Below are 19,577 nucleotides of genomic sequence, written 5' to 3'. Positions count from 1 at the left end.
CACTTCTTTTTGAAGAAAAATTCCACTAAAATCACAAAAAAAAAAGAGAATATTATTATTTGCAATGCAGTTCCTCCAAGCGGTGCGCAACAACAAGAGCAGATATGTGACATCGATTTATTCTGAGGTAAGACTTTAATTCTGATTGTTTTACACAGGGCCAAAGACCGATATTTCGGTTTAATTAAATTTTCTTATCACTGAATGGACTTTAATTTTTCATGAGGAATTTATATTTGAGTCAGATTGCGTATTTCACATTTTGTTGCCATTGTCAGTACATTTGATTGTGGGCAGGTTGCGCTTAGAGCAGTGTCCATTAGCATTCATAATTAAATATTGTTCATTACTTCTAAATTTTTGTGGGGAGGTTACACTTGGCTCCCATTTCTATTAAGTATTGTCATATTTTCTTTCTTATTAAAAATTGCGGTGGGGAGGTTACACTGTATACGTTCAACATCCCCTGTTAGTCCTGTTTGGCACTAGTCCCATACACTTGAGCGTATTTTAGTTCGAGTAGCACGAGTGATTTTCCAGCAGTCTCCTTTTTATCTTAATTGAATTTCTCTAATATCGTACAAATAAACCAAAGTCTGCCACATGCTTTACCCACCACTAGGCTTATGTGATAGGTCCATTTTATGTCCCTACTAAGTGTTACTCCCGGGTGTTTGATTCCAGCTGTGGTTCATTCATATTATATTCACAGAATACCATGTTTGATCGTTTTTGAAGTGCACAGTTTTACATTACTGAACATTTAAAGCAAGTTGCCAATCTTTGCACAACTATGAAATCTCATCAAAATCTGACTGAATATTTGTGCACCTCCGTTCAGACTTTCGGCACACGCTTAAATTCTTCTTAAAGATCTTCTGCTGCCAGCCTCAGGTTTTAGCCAGGTTTCTATGCCTAGTATTATGTGAGCTTCAGTGATGTTTTGGAGCTCTAACAAACTCTGTCAATTTGCGAATATTTCGGCAGTTAACCAGTAGATCTTAACACTCTCACCTTTCTTTGGATCACACTCATCCTTCCTGTTCGGTGCTTCGCTGTGTTGGAAGATGTCACGGCCATTTCAGAAGAAATACAACACTGTTAGATGTACGCTGTTTGGAAGAAGATCGCCGGCCGGTGTGGCCGTGCGGTTAAAGGCGCTTCAGTCTGGAACCGCGTGACCGCTACGGTCGCAGGTTCGAATCCTGCCTCGGGCATGGATGTGTGTGATGTCCTTAGGTTAGTTAGGTTTAAGTAGTTCTAAGTTCTAGGGGACTGATGACCACAGAAGTTAAGTCCCATAGTGCTCAGAGCCATTTGAACCATTTTTTTGGAAGAAGATCACTTTGAGGGGAAACCGTCATTTTCTCTAGCACCAGCAGAGACAGGTTAGTACTGAACGTCCAGATCACTTGAATGCCTTTAGAGACAGATTATTATGTCAAATAGGCACGGGTAGAGAAGTACCGCGTGGTTATAACTAAGTTGCAGCAACTCACGGAGGTCCAGTCCGCCCCCGGTAGCTGAGTGATGCCGGCACGGTAGCTCAGTGTGCTCGGTCAGAGGGTTTAGCTATCCTCTGTAATAAAAAAAAAAAATTGAGTGAACGGATCAATGAACAACTAGAACAAGTGTCATAAGACGTCCGCCACGAACAAAGTCAACGTACACTGTAGAACAAAATGAGATTAACAAAAAAAAAAGTGGTCAGCGCGACGGACTGTCAATTCTACGGGCCCGGGTTCGATTCCCGGCTGGGTCGGAGATTTTCTCCGCTCAGGGACTGGGTGTTGTGTTGTCCTAATCACCATCATTTCATCCCCAGCGACGCGCAAGTCGCCGAAGTGGCGTCCACGCGAAAGACTTGCACCAGGCGAACGATCTACCCGACGGGAGGCCCTCGTCACACGACATTACTGTTATTATATGGAGGTCCAGACTGGGTTCTAACTATCGTGTGACAGCGAAACTTGGTAGATATGCTAATGCATTAGTGTGGAACCGATTGAAGCTGAAAAAATTAGTTACCATTTCAGCCACCAGGTGCAAATCTTCGCTGTACACTGCTTTTATGATGGTATGACATCAGTGCCGTCATTTGACAAGCCATAACGTGAATGAAGAGTATCGCTATCGAGAGGAGATTCCGTGCGCTTGTAGTGAAACTGTTTCGTATTTCCGCCAGCTATTAAACCACTGCGTTGAGGGAGAATCACCGACTGAAAAATCTGAGGAGAGGCCCGATGTCATAACGTGGTTTTAAGAAGATAACGGAATTCGAAAACACGGGTGAGTTTGGTGTGACACCCGGAAGAGGAAGGCGTCTTATCCCAATGGAAGCTGTTGACGAGGTATCTGTCGCTAGTAACTGGCCATGCAGCACGTATCCAGAGTAGAGCTATTGCTCGTGCAGTGTCGTGAGCACTCTTCATCCCATGGTCAACAGCACAAAAGTTTTGAGGTCTATTTTACACAGGTTCCCAAGTCGAGACGGTGGAGCAGCTGAATCTCATGATCCGCAGCAACAATCTGAATTTACTCATCGTTTCTGGTACGCATCGAAGCTGATGACATGTGGCCGGACAATATTCTATGGAGCGACAAGGCACATTTTACACTACAAGGAGCACTGAATACACAGAACTGTCGTATTTGGGGTACTGTTAAAACACTTGTTGTGCACAAAGAGGCATTGCACACGCCGTAAGTGACTGTCTGCTGTGGAATCAGAAGCACCGTTATTCTCATTCGGCTCTTCTTTGAAGAGAATACGCCCTGAGGCCCTGTTTGCACGTTATCGAGATCTCCTTGTACAGCATGTGCTTCTTGCTTTGGAAGAGCGCATCTGTGTGGAAATCACTGTCTTCTTGCAAGATGAGACAGCTCCTCATGTCACTCGCCCATTGAAAGATCGGCTTAATGCAACATGCCACCAACATGTTATCTCCTAAGGCTATTCCGATGAATGGTCTACAACATGACCTGATCTGAATTCACGTGACTTTTGGCTCTTGGGATATCTAAAATAAAGCGTTTGCCAGGGACACGTTCGGTCTCTATTTTATCTGAACGCCAGTATACAGGAATACATCGCTCAGATTCCACCGGAAGTGCTACGAGCAACTGTTGATGACGTCGTTTTACGGATGCAACAACTCGTCTCCGGTGCTCATATTCGGCGAATTGTGTAGGCGGCGGTTAAAAATAAAATCAACATAATGCCTTTATCATCTGTTTGACATTTCCTGCCCACGTGCCGTTGCTAATCCATTGCACATGGACCACCGCAGCGCCAGATTTGCACCTGGTGGCCAAAACCGGAACTAATTTTTTCACTTTAAAGCATTAGAATATCTAACAAGTTTCGCTGCCAAGCGATAATTACAGCCCACGCTGAACCTCTGTGAGTAGCTACGCTTCAATTATAACCACCCAGTACATTTGCCATAGCCTCGTTGAAGTGGAATTTGCCTGAAATAATTTAGGGGAACTTGTAAAACTCAAAGGAACCTGAAACACCTGAATCTGAATGGCTCAACCAATATTTAAACCTCTCTGCTCTAGAATACTAGTCGACTTTCTTAGCCACTGTTCCAATTCAGTAGACCGTTTTCATGTAATCTCGTATATTATACGTACCACCGCCACTGGTCCATAATGTGAGCAGTACGCACAAAATACTCGTAGCTTCCTGCACTTGACGCAACATATCAGCATGGACTACCGTAATCTATAACAGATACAACGTCTCGTTAGATTACCAGCAATAAACAGATTGACTGATATGTCCTTGGTACTATTTTAATTAAGTAATTATTTGAATTAATGAGTCCTGTAAAAAATCACACCTCTGCTCAACTAACTCTAAGAGGGAGTTCAGCCGTAATCCAGTGGATGTACTGTCTGCTGGACGTCTGTTATTTTCCTGTGGTGAGCTGCTTTGAAGGGCTATTTTTGTTATATCTGATGAGCTGCTTCATAGAGCTGTCTATTGCGATGAAACCCGCTCTCGTCTCATTTCTGCTCCGTAAGTGGCTAGAATGTCCCGTCGTTTCCCTGTGATGACTCCGGTCGTCAAAATCAAACTGCAGTTGCTCTAAAGCAATTAATAACTGAAGTCAGAACCACCTCATCTCCCCCGAGTCACAGCGATCTCCTCATCTGTCCTTGATAAATCATTAATTGTTCCGTTACTGTGTCAAGACTGAATGCTCTATTCTTTCACACTAACTAGCCTCTCCACTGTCCTCTTTGTGTCATTATTTTTTCTTTTTGGATTTACCATCCCATACTTTTTGGAGTTACACTGCTGACGTTGCCTTATGGCAAGGTTTCCACTATTCATAGGTCACGCAAAATACACATTATATAAACTTGTTTCCACAAGATTTTTCCTGAATTTTCTGTAGTAACAATGACAAGAAGTAGATCTTTAAGTTATTAAGTTGAGTAAAAGGATTACTAACAATATTTTCTTTTTTTTTTAATAGTCGTGCCATCGCCATGTACCTCGTCTCCAAGTATGCAAAAGATGACTCTCTCTACCCTAAGGACGTGAGCAAACGTGCTCTCGTTGACCAAAGGCTGTTTTTTGACCAGGATCTATACGCCAGATTTTTGAAAGTATTCGTAAGTACCTATTTTAATATCATTTCACTAACAGTATCTCGTTCCTTTGCATGTTTCAGAATTCAAACATTCCAGGTGTTAAGAGTGTAAATTTATCTGGATTACGACATAACAGTACCTGCAGTTTCTCACTACAAGTTTCACTCGCTATCTTTGGTATTACCCATGATCTCATTCCAGAAGTCACGTTCTACGTTAAGTTTCATGTCTGCAAAATAAAAATCGTTTTGTGCAACACATATTCTGTCTGATCAAAGGTATTCGGACATCCCTCTGTAATGTGGTACTGACCACTAGACGTCACGACAGGTCGAGCTGATAGTTTAAAAGGAGGAGTTGAGTGTTGTCCATGGAGAATCAGTAACAGCAGAATGGATCGGTCAGAAGAGTTCGGCGACTTATGTCACTGGATGTCATCTGAGTAACAGATCCGTCAGGGACATTTCAACTCTTCTGAAACTGCTCAAGTCAACTTTTGGTGATACGACTGTGAGTTGGAAAGACGAAGAAGCAGGCACAGCTAAACCAAGATCAGACCTAATCTACTGATGGGTAGGAGCCGTCGAGCATTGCGGGGAGTTGGGAGTGGTTACCAAAAATCACTTGAAATCAGTGGCAGGAATGAATCATGAGTTCGTAAGTGATATTACCAGTCTGGCTACCACAATGACTGTGCATAAATATTTGGAAATAATGAGATACAACAGTCCAGCAGCTCGTCATAAGCCACACGTTCCCGTAGTCAAAACTAAACGAAGGTTGAAACTCGAAGTGAACAGAGCGAGTTGACACGGTGGTTAACACAAGCATTCGGGAGGACGATTCAAACCAGTGTCCGGCCATCCAGATGTAGCTTTTCCGTGATTTCCTACGTCGCTTCAGGCCAATGCCGGGATGTTTCCTTTGAAAGGACACGGCCTACTTCCTTCCCTAATCCGATGGGGCCGATGACCTCGCTGTTTGGCCCCCTACCCCAGATCAACCAACCAAGCTTGAAGTGGCATAAAGAGCGACACCACTGCACAGTGGATAACTGGAAACGAATAATTTGGAGTGATGAATCACGCTACGCCCTGTAGCAGTCCTTTGGAAGCGTTTGGGGTTGGAGACTGCCTGAAGAACGTTACGTGCCGTCGTGTGTAGTGTCAACAATGAAATGCGGAGGAGATGGTGTTACAGCACTGAGATGTTTTTCGTGGTTAGAATGCGATCTTCCTGCTTCATTTATGAAAATGCTAAATGCGGAAGGACAAGAACACATTTTAAGGCGTATGCTGCGAACAGTAGAAGAGCAGTTCGGAGACGCTGACCGTTTGTGTGATGACAACACCAGCTGTCATAAATCAGCATCTGTGTGGCAATGGTTTGTGGACAGTAACATTTACGAGATGGACTGGCCTGCCCAGAGTTCCGACCCTAACCCAACAGAACACCTCTTGGATGGGTTAGAGCATCTACTTCGCTCCTGACCACGACGTCCAACCTTCTCTGGTTTCGGCTTTTGCAGAAGAGTGGGCTAACATCTCTCCAGAGACATTCGGACAACTTGTTGAAAGCATCGCAAGCAGAGTTCAAGCCGACATAAACGCGAAGGTTGGACACACCCCATATTAGAGTCCACTAATAGGTGACCGGTACTTTGCATTAGGTAGAACGTAACTGACAGTCTCATCTCCTTTATACTTTTTTACAAAGTTATCTGCAAAAACTGTCAACAAATAACACAAATTTCACTATTATTCTTCAATGTAAAATGTTAAAAACATAGTACATAAACCAACTTACGTTCCAAGATGACTTATGGACGTCATTCCACCCACACGTAAGTACAACGTAAAATAAAATCTTATAGCACGTAGAATAGACGTAGATAAAATGATGTATAAATGTAATGTCAACACGAACACTTGATAACGGCACAGACGCCGAAACAAGCTTGCTGCGAACTTATGTAATGATCGAGAAATAAATAATTTGCAGCTAATTTTGTCAAAAGTATGAAGAATATGTCATATTAGGGCCCTAGGCAAGCTGCGGGCCCACCAGAGAAGAAGTTATTTAATATGATGCTCTCATATTTAAGAGCATACACACATCGCGGAATACCATGCTTCAGTTGTTATTCGATGAAGTTTTTAACTACTAACAGCGTTTCTAAATCAGATATTGGACTGTAAGGCGCACCCAGCAACGGATATAAGCTCAGATCACAATTTAGCAATGGAGAATAGTTCAAAAGAACCATTGTGGAGGGAAGTGGGATAGTGAACTAGTGAACTACTGAGGAATTACGAGAAGCGTTCGAAGCTGGTTAAAGATGTGGATACTGCGAGAAGGAAAGCGCAAGGTAGGCAGTTCCTTTGAAGAGGAGTGCAAGTCTCTAAAAACAACAGTCACAGATGTTCGACAAACAAACCTAAGTTACAGCAAAGTAATTGCGAGGAAACCTTGAGTAACAGGAAAAATATTTCAATTAGTCGATGAGAAAAGAAAGTTCAAAACTATACAGAGAAAGACAGTGACACAGAAATAAAAATCACTTAGGAATGCGATAAGTAGAAAATACAGGGAAATCAATGATAAAGGGCTGTAGGGAAAGTGTGAAGAAATCGAAAATGAAAAGATCATCTGAAGGACTTATTCAGTACATAGGAAAGTCAGAACAAACTTCGATGAAATCAAAAGTAACAGTGGTAACATTACGAGTGCATGAGTATTCCACAGTTAAACGCAGAGGCGAGATTGGAAAGGTGGAAAGAGTACATTCATGGTCTGTGTTAAGAAGAGGAATTATCTGATTACGTGATGGAAAGTTGATATAGAAGACATATGGAATCCAGTATTAGTCAGGGTGTAAAAGCACTATTGTAGGCTTGAAATCAAAGAAGGCAGAAGGCACAGATAAAATTCCATTGGAATTTCTAAGATCGCTGCAGGAAGCGGCAACCAACCGATACTTGTCTTTTTGTGTATAATCCATTAAACAGGCGATATACCATCAGACATTCGAAAAAATATCAACCACACAATTCCTAAGATAGCAAAAGCAGGTAAGTGGGAGAACTATCATCGCATAATCAGCTTAACAGTTCATGCAACCAAGTTATTGACAATAATATACAGCACAATGGAAAAGAAAATTGAGGATCTGTTAGATGACGACCAGTTTGGATTCAGGAAAGGTAAAAAGGCACCAGGGAGGCAGTTCTGACAGTGCACTTCATGAGGGAATCAAGACTGAAGGAAAATAAAGACACGTTCAATGGGTTTGTTGATCTGTAAAAAGCGTTCAACAATTTAAATGGTGCAAGGGTGTTCCAGATTCTAACATCAATAGGAGTAAGCTACATAGAACAACGTGTAATGTATAATATATACAAGAACAAAGAGGGGGCGATTAGATTGGAGGACCGAGAACGAAATTCTCCAATTAGAAAGAGTGTACGGCAGGGATGCATTCGTCCGTACTGTTCAATCCATGCATAGAAGAAGCACTACGGAAACAAAAGGAAGGTTCAAGTGCGGGATATGAACTCAGAGTGAAATGATATCAATTGCCGGCCGGAGTGGCCGTGCGGTTCTAGGCGCTACAATCTGGAACCGAGCGACCGCTACGGTCACAGGTTCGAATCCTGCCTCGGGCATTGATGTGTGTGATGTCTTTAGGTTAGTTAGGTTTAATTAGTTCTGAGTTCTAGGCGACTGATGACCTCAGAAGTTAAGTCGCATAGTGCTCAAAGCCATTTGAACCATTTGATATCAATTGTATGATCATATTGCTATCCTCAATGAAGGAAAACAAGAATCACAGGATTTTTTGATTGGAATGAACAGTCTAATAATGCATTGACAGTAAATTGAAACAAGGCAAAAGTTATGACACGAAGCAAAAATGAGAATAGCGAGAAGCTTAACATTAGAATTGGTGATCACGAAGTAAACGAAGTTACGTAATTCTGCTATCTTGGAAGCAAAATAACCCACGATGGACTAAGCAAGGAGGACATGAAAAGTAGACTAGCACATGCAAAGAAAGCGTTCCAGGCCAAAAGACATCTATTAATATCAAATATAGGCCTTAATTTGAGGAACAAATTTCTGAGAATGTGAGTTTGGAGCACGGTTTTGTATGATAGTGAGTCATGGACTTCGTTAAAACCGGTGAAGAAGAGTATCGAAGCGTTTGAGGGATGGTACTGCACACCAATGTTAAAATTAGGTGGTCTGATAAGAAATGAGGAGGTTCTCCGCAAGTTGGCGAAGAAAGGAAGATATGGAAAACACTAACAAGAAGGAGGGACAGGGCGATAGGACGTGTGTTCAAGGCATCAGGACATAACTTCCATAGTGCTAGAGGGAGCTTCAGAGGGTAAAAACTGTAGAATAATACAGCTTCAATACATCCAGCAAATAACTGAAGACGTTGGATGCAAGTGTTACTCAGAGATGAAGAAATTGGATCAGGGAGGAATTCGTGGAAGGCCGCATCAAGCCAGTCAGAAGACTGATGATTCAAAAAAAATACAGTTAATTAGCACCAACTAAAATTTTTCCGCATAATCAAGTTTTCGCAGTAGTGGTTTTGCCACTGATTTCTTTCATCACCTGCTCTGAACTCTTCACGTCACACTATATCAATCTACTTAATGTTTGAAATTCATCAAAAACATCATTTAATATACTACCAGTTACTTCTTCCCATCTTCTTCCACAGTCGGCATTTTACTTGCAGTGCTCCACATAAAGTTTCTAAATTTTCATTTTTTGCCCATATTTGATATTTGTTGGCTTCTATTTTTGAAAAAGGTTTTTCTGCTTTCACTAACCTCTGACGGTTTTTCTACTTTGTCGATACTGAAAATACCATCCGTTCTGCTTAAAATTTCTTCTTAATTTCTGCGAATTACGCTATGGAATCTACAGACCCTAGCACTTCTACCTGTCCTCCTGCTTCCTATAAAACAGTGTCTTCCTTCCGTTACCACGTCTTCGATAAACAGTTGAACGATAATGATGGTAGGTTGTAACTGAGCAGAACATCCTCGTAATACGATGTCATATTCCTTGATTTTTTTTAATTGTATTGCTTCCACTTCTTTTCTTTGGATTACTAGGCCATTACTGTGATTTTATCTCCATCCTTGTTAAGATCAGAACATTTTATCCATTGTACTTTTTAGGGAAGTGTCTATAGATTCAAAATTGGGATGAATTGGTCCTGGCTTTTATTACTTGATCCATTATAGTCAGACATGAACACAGCAAAAGAGTTGCATATCAATCTGTTTTTTATTGCAGATCTTGCTGGATTTCAGTTACTGTACAGCCATCATCAGTGTGTCTAGTAGCGAATCATATAGACCTAGAAAGCATTCGTAAAATTACCTGTGTATATATGACTCTCAACTAAACACACTGATGATGGTTGTACAGTGGCTGAAAGCCGGTCGCGGTGGCTGAGCAGTTCCAGGTGCTTCAGTCTGTAACCGCGCGACCGCTACGGTCGCAGGTTCGAATCCTGCCTCGGGCATGGGTGTGTGCGATGTCCCTAGGTTAGTTAGGTTTAAGTAGTTCTAAGTTCTAGGGGGCTGATGACCTCAGATGTTAAGTCCCATAGTGCTCAGAGCCATTTGAACCATATTTGTAGTTGAAATCTAGCTAGACCTGCAATAAAATGCTTGTTAATACTCGACTTTTTGCTGTGTTCATCCCAGATCGTAATCACTTCACAGTAACTGACACCCAAACCTCCAGATGTCAGACACCCACATCAGTGCCAAAAGTTGTATGTCGATAGAGTATCAACCAAATCACCGATTTAGTTAGTGCTGTCTGCTATCGTCCAGTAGAACATACGTAAATGGTATTAAAATCTGTATTAAAAGTACCAGAACTACGAAGCACAGGAAACGCTTATCTGTGAGTAATTGTTCGTAGATCTTGTGTGGGTGATTTGGTAGAGCGTTGAAACCCCACTGATGACAATATTTCTTTTTTTTTAAACTGTTTACACGTGAAACTGTTATATGTAATTTGTTACACACACTTATTCGTATGCAACCATTATTGTGAAGCCTTTGTTCCTCAATGAATGACACTGTTTCTGTGTGTGTGTGTGTGTGTGTGTGTGTGTGTGTGTGTGTGTCTTTGTGTCTGATTGTATTTGCATTGATTTTTAAATGTTTTATGTACTAATTATTGATCTTACTGTTTTGTTTATTTATTATTACTACTATTAGTTTTATTATTACTATTATTATTATTATTATTATTATTATTATTACTATTATTATTATTACCATTTCTTCCACATGTGTGATGCAACTGTTTCGTTATTTTTCTGTTCTGACTGTGTATTCGCTCAAACTTAAATGAACGCCAGAGGTTTACTGCTTTCAAACAAACGAAGCGAAAGCAGACTGCCAAACGAACATTGCTGTAAACTCCAAACAGCCCTTTTACATGTCATGTACATGTTGTCCCATATAACACTTTCACGCATAATACAGTAAAAAAAATTATCATTGAAGTTTGAACCCAGCACCCCTGGTACGACTATCTTACACTCTGACAACTTCTCTACGGAAGCTATACAGGATACTTACTCGCAGTTGTCATTTTCCTGTGCTCCATAGTTCTGGTGTTACTTTTAATTAACGTTTACGCCCGTTCTGCTGGACAATAGCACATAATACAACTAAATCGGAGTTTTGGTTGATACTCTATCGACTTACAACGTTTGTTACCATTCTTAGCGTCTGACATCTGGAGGTTTGGGTATGAGCACAACGGTTATCAATGGAATCCAGCTTGACTTTATTCATCAGTAAACTGAATTTATAAGATGCTTCTACGTCAAATATATTTTTGTGAAACCAAAGTGACTTACATCTTGTGTCTTCAGTTCTACGCCCAGTTATACTGTAAGACTCAATCAGCTTTAAGTGCAAAACATCTGGCTTTTCATTCGGTAACTCTCATTTTTTCGACAGACCCTTTTTCGATAAAGTAAGTCTATCGAATTTCTTTCAGTACAATGGAACACCTCTCGGTTCATACAATTTCAGTAGCACATCAAATCATCGACTGACAACTTCAGCAATTCCAGTAGCACCTCTTCAACTCCCAGTGACTTTGTTGCGCTCAAACAATTCATTGTTTTGTCATTTCACTTTTTGATCACCTATTTTTCCCACATCAATGTCCCTTTATGTATGTTGCCAGACAGCTATTTAGCATCTAAGAGACTTCCACTCTGCTCCTAGCGCCTGTTGTTCTTTCGGCAATATTTAACAAATGCATCCCATTTCTCACCGTACGTTAATATCTTTAACTTTTACATTCATTAAACTGCATTAATTTCCCTTAGCCCCTCTTTGAATTTATTCTCAAATCTTCTTAGCTGATATTTTCGAAAATTTATTGGTTCTTTTTTGATGAAGGAATTTCAGAAAAAAGCTTGTTTAGTAACTGCTTTAGTAGCGCTATTACTGGTAAAGTTACCATTTCTATCGTGCTGTGAAGGTATTGATTGCATGGTACAATTTGCATACGACCAGGATCCCTTTAAATTGCATGCCAAATTTCGAGACCGTGTTAACGCGTAGCTTCATGCAAGAACAATGGAATTTTCAGTGAGGCTCTTCCCATCACATATTTGTCCTACTGCAGAATCAGATTTAATTTTGAAGTAGTGGAATTTAATTTCAGCTCTACAACTACTTGACACCTAATATTTAGTTACCTGGTTAGGACAATAACCCACAGTTAATTTTTGTGCTGTGTAAGGGTTTCATTGAAATTACATGTTTTGTCTTATGCGTTTCTCCACCGTTGTTGTTCATAATCAGATTTATAGCCCATTTTGTGTTTACCAATTACTTTTCAGTTGGAAGATCAGAATTTTAATCTAGGTTTCAACCAACTTTTTTGTTCACAGCTGCCAAAATTTCATGGCAAAGAAGTAGAAGCCAGTGACATCGAAAAAGCGAAGGATGGTCTGGAGACTCTGAACAGAATGCTGGACGGTAAACAGTGGCTGGCTGGAGACAACGTCACCCTCGCAGACTATTGTGTTGCTAATTCTGTAACGTCGCTAGAGGTAAGGGGATATTTAACACAAGAAACGCGTACTGGTCTTTGTAAGTTCTTAATTATAACGTGTACAGTTGCAGAAAAATATGTATTACACAGCACGAACTGCCAAATCTAACGCGAAAGCGCTGTACATCGAACATCAAGTGCGTGACGCGTGCCTTTCAAAAACAAATTGTACACAACTGAGTCATTACTATGACCCGTATGGTCATACCGAGGAACCAGAGAGTCGAAAACTTTAAGCGGCTAACTTGGATTGTCACATGTTAAAAAGAAGAAGGTAATGGGGCTGATCAACGAATTAATATTCACACACGTCACGCTGTAGAGTGAAGGACACAAAACATTGCAGAGGAGCAACTAATGTTCTGAAGTTGATACAGGTAGATGGCTACTGGCTAGACAGCACCAGATCCCATGTGCTGAAATTAGAATCCCTAAATATCACGGTAGGTGCTCAAATACGTCGTGTTTCTGGGAAGTCAAGCTGCACCGATTGTGGTTGCTATAGGATAATGACAAACAAATCGCAGGTATTATGTAATCTGAAGGTGGTTGGGAGGGGGGGGGGGGGTGAGAAACGAAAGCAAAGGGAATGAACTGATGATATCAGTTGCATTGGGACTTTTTACGGAATCAGCGGCGGCGAGTGAAAATCTGTGCCATACCGAGACTCGAAGACAGGATTTCCTGCTCACTAAGGAGTTGCGTTAACCACTACACCACCCGGACACAGCGCTCAGTGCAGATGTGTGGAAGATCTCGGTACGCTCCCCTGTCGATCCACATTCCCAGCCAGCGCCACCTGTCCACAGTCGCTGTCCATGTCCTTCATGCTCGCTACTCGGAGATTCCCGCAGGAGTTCAGACGTTAATGTGCAACCGCACTGAAGGTTGTGGATTCATTGCCCATCGGGGCGAATCAGTTAAGTGAATGCAGGGTGTCTGTTCTTTCGGATATTCATATAAATCGCAAATTATTTCGACAGGAGACATGTCAGGTGAATGTGGCCCGTTGTTCTTCGAAGAAAGTTTGCACATTCCTCATGACTCGTGTCAGAGCATTGTCGTATTCCATTACAGTACGTGAAGTTCCCTTAAAGATCACAGTAACTTGGCCTCTAAAAACTTCCCTCAAGCAGTGTCGGATGTTCAGATTGTCATCATCAAGAAGTACTCGGTACTGTAGGCTCTGTCTGGGATGCTACTCAACAATGCTGAATGTCAGATCGTGGGCGACAAGTTAGTGTGTTATCGCGTTGGCAGCCATCCCTTTAGGACAGTTTGAAGTGGTAGTAGTCTTAAAACACTACACTTGGCCACTCAACAGACGAATGATGCTGCTGAGCTACCTGTTGCTCTCTGAGGTTTTTGAATAATATAGGCCTACGTGTCAATGAGTTCGACCCGTTACAGACGACCTACGCCAAACCAGTGCTATTCTCTTCACCCATGTTGGTGTGTGGCCGGTCGCTCAATACTGCGGTCACATAATTAATTCTGTGCATGCTAGATGCTTCGTACAGCCCTCTTCTTTACATTGTTTCCATATAAGGATCACTATGGGGGCAGCACGCCCTGTGAGTACGTAAATTTCACGATAAGGTGAACCCATTTCCCATTCCACCTAGTTAGAGCTCATTCAAACGTTGATATGACGCAACGAAGCATTCTGTCAATTACTTACAGATTAACACTTCTTTTCTGCCGAATCATCTCAATAAATCGCTGACCTACCTGATCACGACGTGCGAGCGCCATCTTTACGTGTACATCATGTCACTGCAGACTTCATCTGTTGTTGATTCTGGTGATGCTTTTTCGGACAAACGTCTGAGTGATTGACTGTAATTTAAAATAAGATGTGCAGTAATTCATTCCTAAACATCGACCATGGCAGCCTGTGGGTCTTCCACTGGCATATGAAATAATGTGCAAAGTAGACTATATCATGTGAATAGGTAGAATGACGGTCCACCACTGACGTAAGTAATGGCCGTGAAATACTGTGTAAGCACTAGTAGGCTATAAGGAAGCAGCTCAATAAGATGGGTCGACTTGGAGGCGTGGTAGAATTGCAGAATCGAGCTGTTGTTCCGGGTGGTTATAATTAAAATGAAGCTACCCACAGAGGTCCAATGTGGACTGCAGTTACCTTATGGTGGCGAAATTTGGTAGATATGCTAATGCGTTAATGCGGAACAGGTTTACGCTGAAAAAAATAGTTCCTAATTTGGCCACTAGGTGCAAATCTGGCGCTGTACAGCATCATTCGACGTCTCCGGTGTTCATGTTGAACAAATTGTGCAAGCGGTGGTTAATAGCGGAATCAACTTTATGCCCTTCCCACTTTTTTGACCTTTTTTGCCCACGACCTGTTCTTAATCCACTAGATATCAAAATATGTCTATGCGTCTTTCTTCTATTCACAGTGCTAAATTTGCACTTGGTGGCCAAATATGGAACCATTTCTTTTCCCCAGTGTACATCGGTTCCGCGTTAACGCATTAGAAAATCTATGAAGTTTTGCCTCAATACGACAATTACAGCCCACAATGTACCTCTGTGATTAGTTGCACTTTAGTTATATCCATCCGGTATTTACTCGTTTCCATGCACACTGTGAATGAAGATGCCCGATTTTTGGATGTATCAGCGTGGACTTCCCAATTTATCGTGCGAGGTATGATGTACCACTAGCAGCAACATAACCCGGGTATGAATGTTGGTCGCAAAAGGATCCTAACCCACAGGGATTGGAGACGACTGTCGCCCCTTCGCGGTGGCAATTGGTTTCAAATTCGACAGGAATCTTTGCTGTTGGTGAACGTATTGGGCTGGTGTAAAAGTTTGTGGCGTTTTTGTTTTGCATGGTGGTATTCTATCGCCATGGGTTTATTTATCGATTGTAATTTTTTGTCTCTAGCTCACTGTTGCTATTTAAGTTTTTACATAATGCCATTTCGCGATTTGGAGACAGTGAGCGGAGCTGTGGATACTACAAAATGGAGTGGCAAGTGGAAAGATAGGAACATTTTCGATATATTCTTCTGTTTGAGTTCAACGGAGAGGTGGCAGCAGCGGAGGCAGCTGGAAACATTTGCCCATTGGACGGAGTATGGCAGTAAAATGATTTTCTCTCTCCATATTCAAGAAGACCTTCAGGGTTTGATGGAGATCGTTTAAACACATTAATCCACAATTATCCACGTCACAGTACTACAGAACTGGCAAATGTGATGAACTGTGATCACTCCACCATCGTGCGACATTTGCAAACAAGGGGGATGCATGGGTAGCTCGTGCTCTAAGCCAAAATCACAAAAATCAGCTAGTGGCCATATGTACATCTCTGCTTGCTCGTCATCAGTTGGCTCGTGAACAACATCGACCATTCCTACCCTGTATTGTACTGGTGACGAGAGATGGTATCTTTTTGTTAAAATAAGGAAAGTAAAGGAATGGTTGAGCCCACAGAAGCAGGAACTCCCTATACAAAGAGCTGCGCTCACCCATAAAAGATAATTTTAAGCATCTGGTGAAACCGCGATGGTGTGGTGTACTACGAATTGCTTCGTCGAGGTGTAACCATCACTGCTGACATCTATTGTCAACAACTCACACGTGTTGCAGACGCAATCCAAGAACAACGACCAGGAAGACTGGGTGAAGTAATGCTAGTCCACGATAACGCCCACCCGCAGTCCGCTAGATTGACAAAAAACACTATGCGGGAGTTGGAATGGGAAGTAATTCGGCAATCACCTTATTCATCTGATCTTGCTCCCTGAAGTGTTCACCTTTTCCGCTCTCTATCGACAACCTTCAAGGAATTTCCTTTCCGGATGAAAACGCACTCCGAACATGGCTGGACGAGTTCTTCGCCTCAGTCCACGTGATTTCTACAGTCTTGGAATCGAAAAGTTAGCCCACCGTAAGCAGACTGTTGCAAATAGTCAAGAAGAACGTATTACAGGTGGCTAAAGTCTCTGTTATGGGTGTCTATTGTGTTCATTAAAATTGTGGAAAACACTACGAACGTTTGCACCAACCCAATAGGTGTATCTCAAGTAGTTTCCGAACGAACATTGTGAAGGGAGCTGCATCCAATGGGCATTCGGAGTCACGTTACTCACAAAAGGCCATTGCTCTCTGTAATACATAAAGAGGAACCCCTGAATAAGAAGCTAGACAGTAGCTCTCTGGACTCACGTAGTGTGTTTCGATGATTCGTGGATTTCTTCCTCTCTTCAAATTGTGGAAGTAGTCACTTGTAACGGCGGCCCAATTAGGCGCTGGGTACACTGGGGATGACGGGCGTAGTTCAGGCCAGAAGTGATTCTGTGATGTTGTGGGCGAGGTTTTCGTATCAAGACTATGTATGATCCATTCACTCCCGTAAATACGAACCAGGCTGATTATTTCTACACTCTCAACCAATTGTGCTTTGCCCTTTCTTCTACATCTTCAAGACTATGCTGTCCTCTCTCTCCCGTTTCCAAGACGACAACAATGTTCAGAGGGCTGCGCGCATACCTTGCTGTTTTGACGAATGCTTAGGCACCATAACGGACCTCGACTGGCCCGCTAGATCTTCCGATCTTAACCCAACAGAGAATGTGTGAGACTGTGTGGAACAGCGAATGGACTCTCTTCATCCTCGAACGGATAGCATTATCAAGACATGAGGAGTTGTTACACGGTATTAGCGTTCTGTTTCCTGGGGATGACTGTTTTGCTGGAGTGTCTATCCAAAACGTAGATAAATAAGAATGATGACATTCTTTGATGAACCTGCCCAATTCAAGAAATAATTCCGGACGGAATTACATGTTCATGCGTTACTCTGTAGGACATTTACAGCTATGCGAACAAAGTGGAAACAAATGGTGGGCAGTAACCCTGTCAGTGGCTACATGATCCACAACAATGACACTGTTCACATCTTCGTTCGACAACGTCTCTCTCGATAGCTTCGATTTATCTTGTGAACGCTATTTAGGATTTCCGTACTCTAACGTGTCTACCATGTTGCCTTACTGTTATAATTCTCAGCTGACACATCAACGGAAAAAGGGAACAACTGCATTTCATTGGATCCAACTGGAGTGCAGCCGTGTTAATTGTTGTACATTTTCTAAGTATTTTCTGTTGTAGTCATATATACATGCAACACATCTACGACCAATTCATTCTTCAGTAACTTATCTTAAGGCAGTACAACTTGAAGCCGGCCGTATCCATATATGTAAAGTGGCAGTCTCCCAGTAACAAATAAAATTATCGTTCTTCTCCAACGTGGATATATTAGCAAATTCGCACGGGGACGACGTGTGTGGCATGTCTTCAGAGGCGTATCACATGTATTATCTATCATTCCGCTTGACGAAATTTCATGAAGATACCTCATGGGCTAAGTACTTCAAAACTTAAAATATAGAAAAGAGTCACGTCCGTATTTATGTGAAATACAGTATCAGACAGGAAAAAATCTGTAATAATCTTAGTCTCAAAATAAAGTTACACAATTTATTCCTGCGATAGTCTGTTTCCTTAAAGCTGTATTTATTAAATTTAATTTTGATGATGGTCTCATGTACATACAGTCAATTGTGACGTAATATTTTAAAATTGTCTCATCTTCAGGTACCTGTTAAGTGGGTTTCATGAGTCGAAATCGAGTGGGAGCTGAGTGATACACTGACACTAATTATCGAACTGTGTGGAAGACGCATTACGGCCGCCTACCTTGATAGAAGATCAGTTACAGTAGTAACGGCATGCAATTCATGAAGTACGCCTAACATGTACCTGACGAGGCCACACTGTTTTGAAATCAATTGTACGTACATGAGATAAACATCAGAATATAAATAAAAAAGTACGGCCGTAAGGAAACTGACTTCTATTGAAATAGATAATGAACAGCTGAAAGGCCTCAAAAAAAGTTATACAGATTTCAGCCAGAGTTTACTAATTCCATGTTATAAATAGTAGAGCTTTAGTCACAAATTTTACAAATGCACCACACACATAGTGCTTGTATCACTTAAAAGGGTCTGGTAGGCCTTATTTAGTGAAATTCAACTTTCTTGCTGTGCTGGTATTTGTTGGTGTGTCTATTTTGTTCTGTGGTACCAAACCACTGACACATTGACACTAATCTTGTTTCTTTTTTCTTTCAGTTAAATCCAGAATCCGGACTTGATCCGAACAAATACTGTAATATCAAGCAGTGGCTTACTCGTCTTGAAAGTTCTAACAGTAAGTATGCGGATCAAATGGAAGCATTCCACGCATTTGTAAAACAAATCCAGCAGTCAAAGAAATAAATGCATAAAGAAGTTGGGAAAGTACAGTTTTGTAATAAAATGTTCTAAAATGTAAATTTTCTAGTTCAATAAAACTCTTTCTGTGACTTACACTTGCATCATTTATGATTCCAGTTTGTGAATATGATGATGTGTGGGAGACAGTATGAGTGGAAGACAGAAGATGAGGGCATCAGTTTATTAACATACAGCCAAATCCACATTTTTACCACAGTCTAGGTCAGCATACGTTGTTTGCCATTTCTTCTTTCAGTAGGATGTGGGAAGATGATTTGCATCTCTTTCACACACACGCTTCGGTATTGGTCTACAATTGCGGTAGATCCATCTATCGCCTAGAATCTTCTGCACATGCAAGAAACGACGCTGCTGTCGATATTCTACTCTTGGCCCACTTGGCGCTTTGTACTATCGCATGCGTCAATTACAATTACAAAATCGTTACACACATTTAACCAAAAAATACAAATGTTGCGACAGGGCGGTAAATAATAAAGAAGAAGTGCATATACAAATGCT

General features: G+C 41.5%; 1 protein-coding gene across 1 annotated transcript in view; it reads left to right on the top strand.

Annotated features, from left to right (window-relative positions):
- The window catches only part of LOC124777626 (glutathione S-transferase D5-like), a 57,284-nt gene extending 38,134 nt beyond the window's left edge, over positions 1-19,150 (top strand). The window contains exons 4-6 of the mRNA XM_047253100.1: positions 4,491-4,629; positions 12,569-12,730; positions 18,912-19,150. Coding sequence (XP_047109056.1) covers positions 4,491-4,629; positions 12,569-12,730; positions 18,912-19,058 — 448 coding nt within the window. The 3' untranslated portion in view covers positions 19,059-19,150. The remainder of the gene's footprint in view (positions 1-4,490; positions 4,630-12,568; positions 12,731-18,911) is intronic.
- Positions 19,151-19,577: the final 427 nt, after the last annotated feature.

This window comes from Schistocerca piceifrons, chromosome 2, assembly GCF_021461385.2.
Source record: "Schistocerca piceifrons isolate TAMUIC-IGC-003096 chromosome 2, iqSchPice1.1, whole genome shotgun sequence".
Taxonomy (NCBI): domain Eukaryota; kingdom Metazoa; phylum Arthropoda; class Insecta; order Orthoptera; family Acrididae; genus Schistocerca; species Schistocerca piceifrons.
This window is presented reverse-complemented; position numbering and strand designations above follow the sequence as displayed.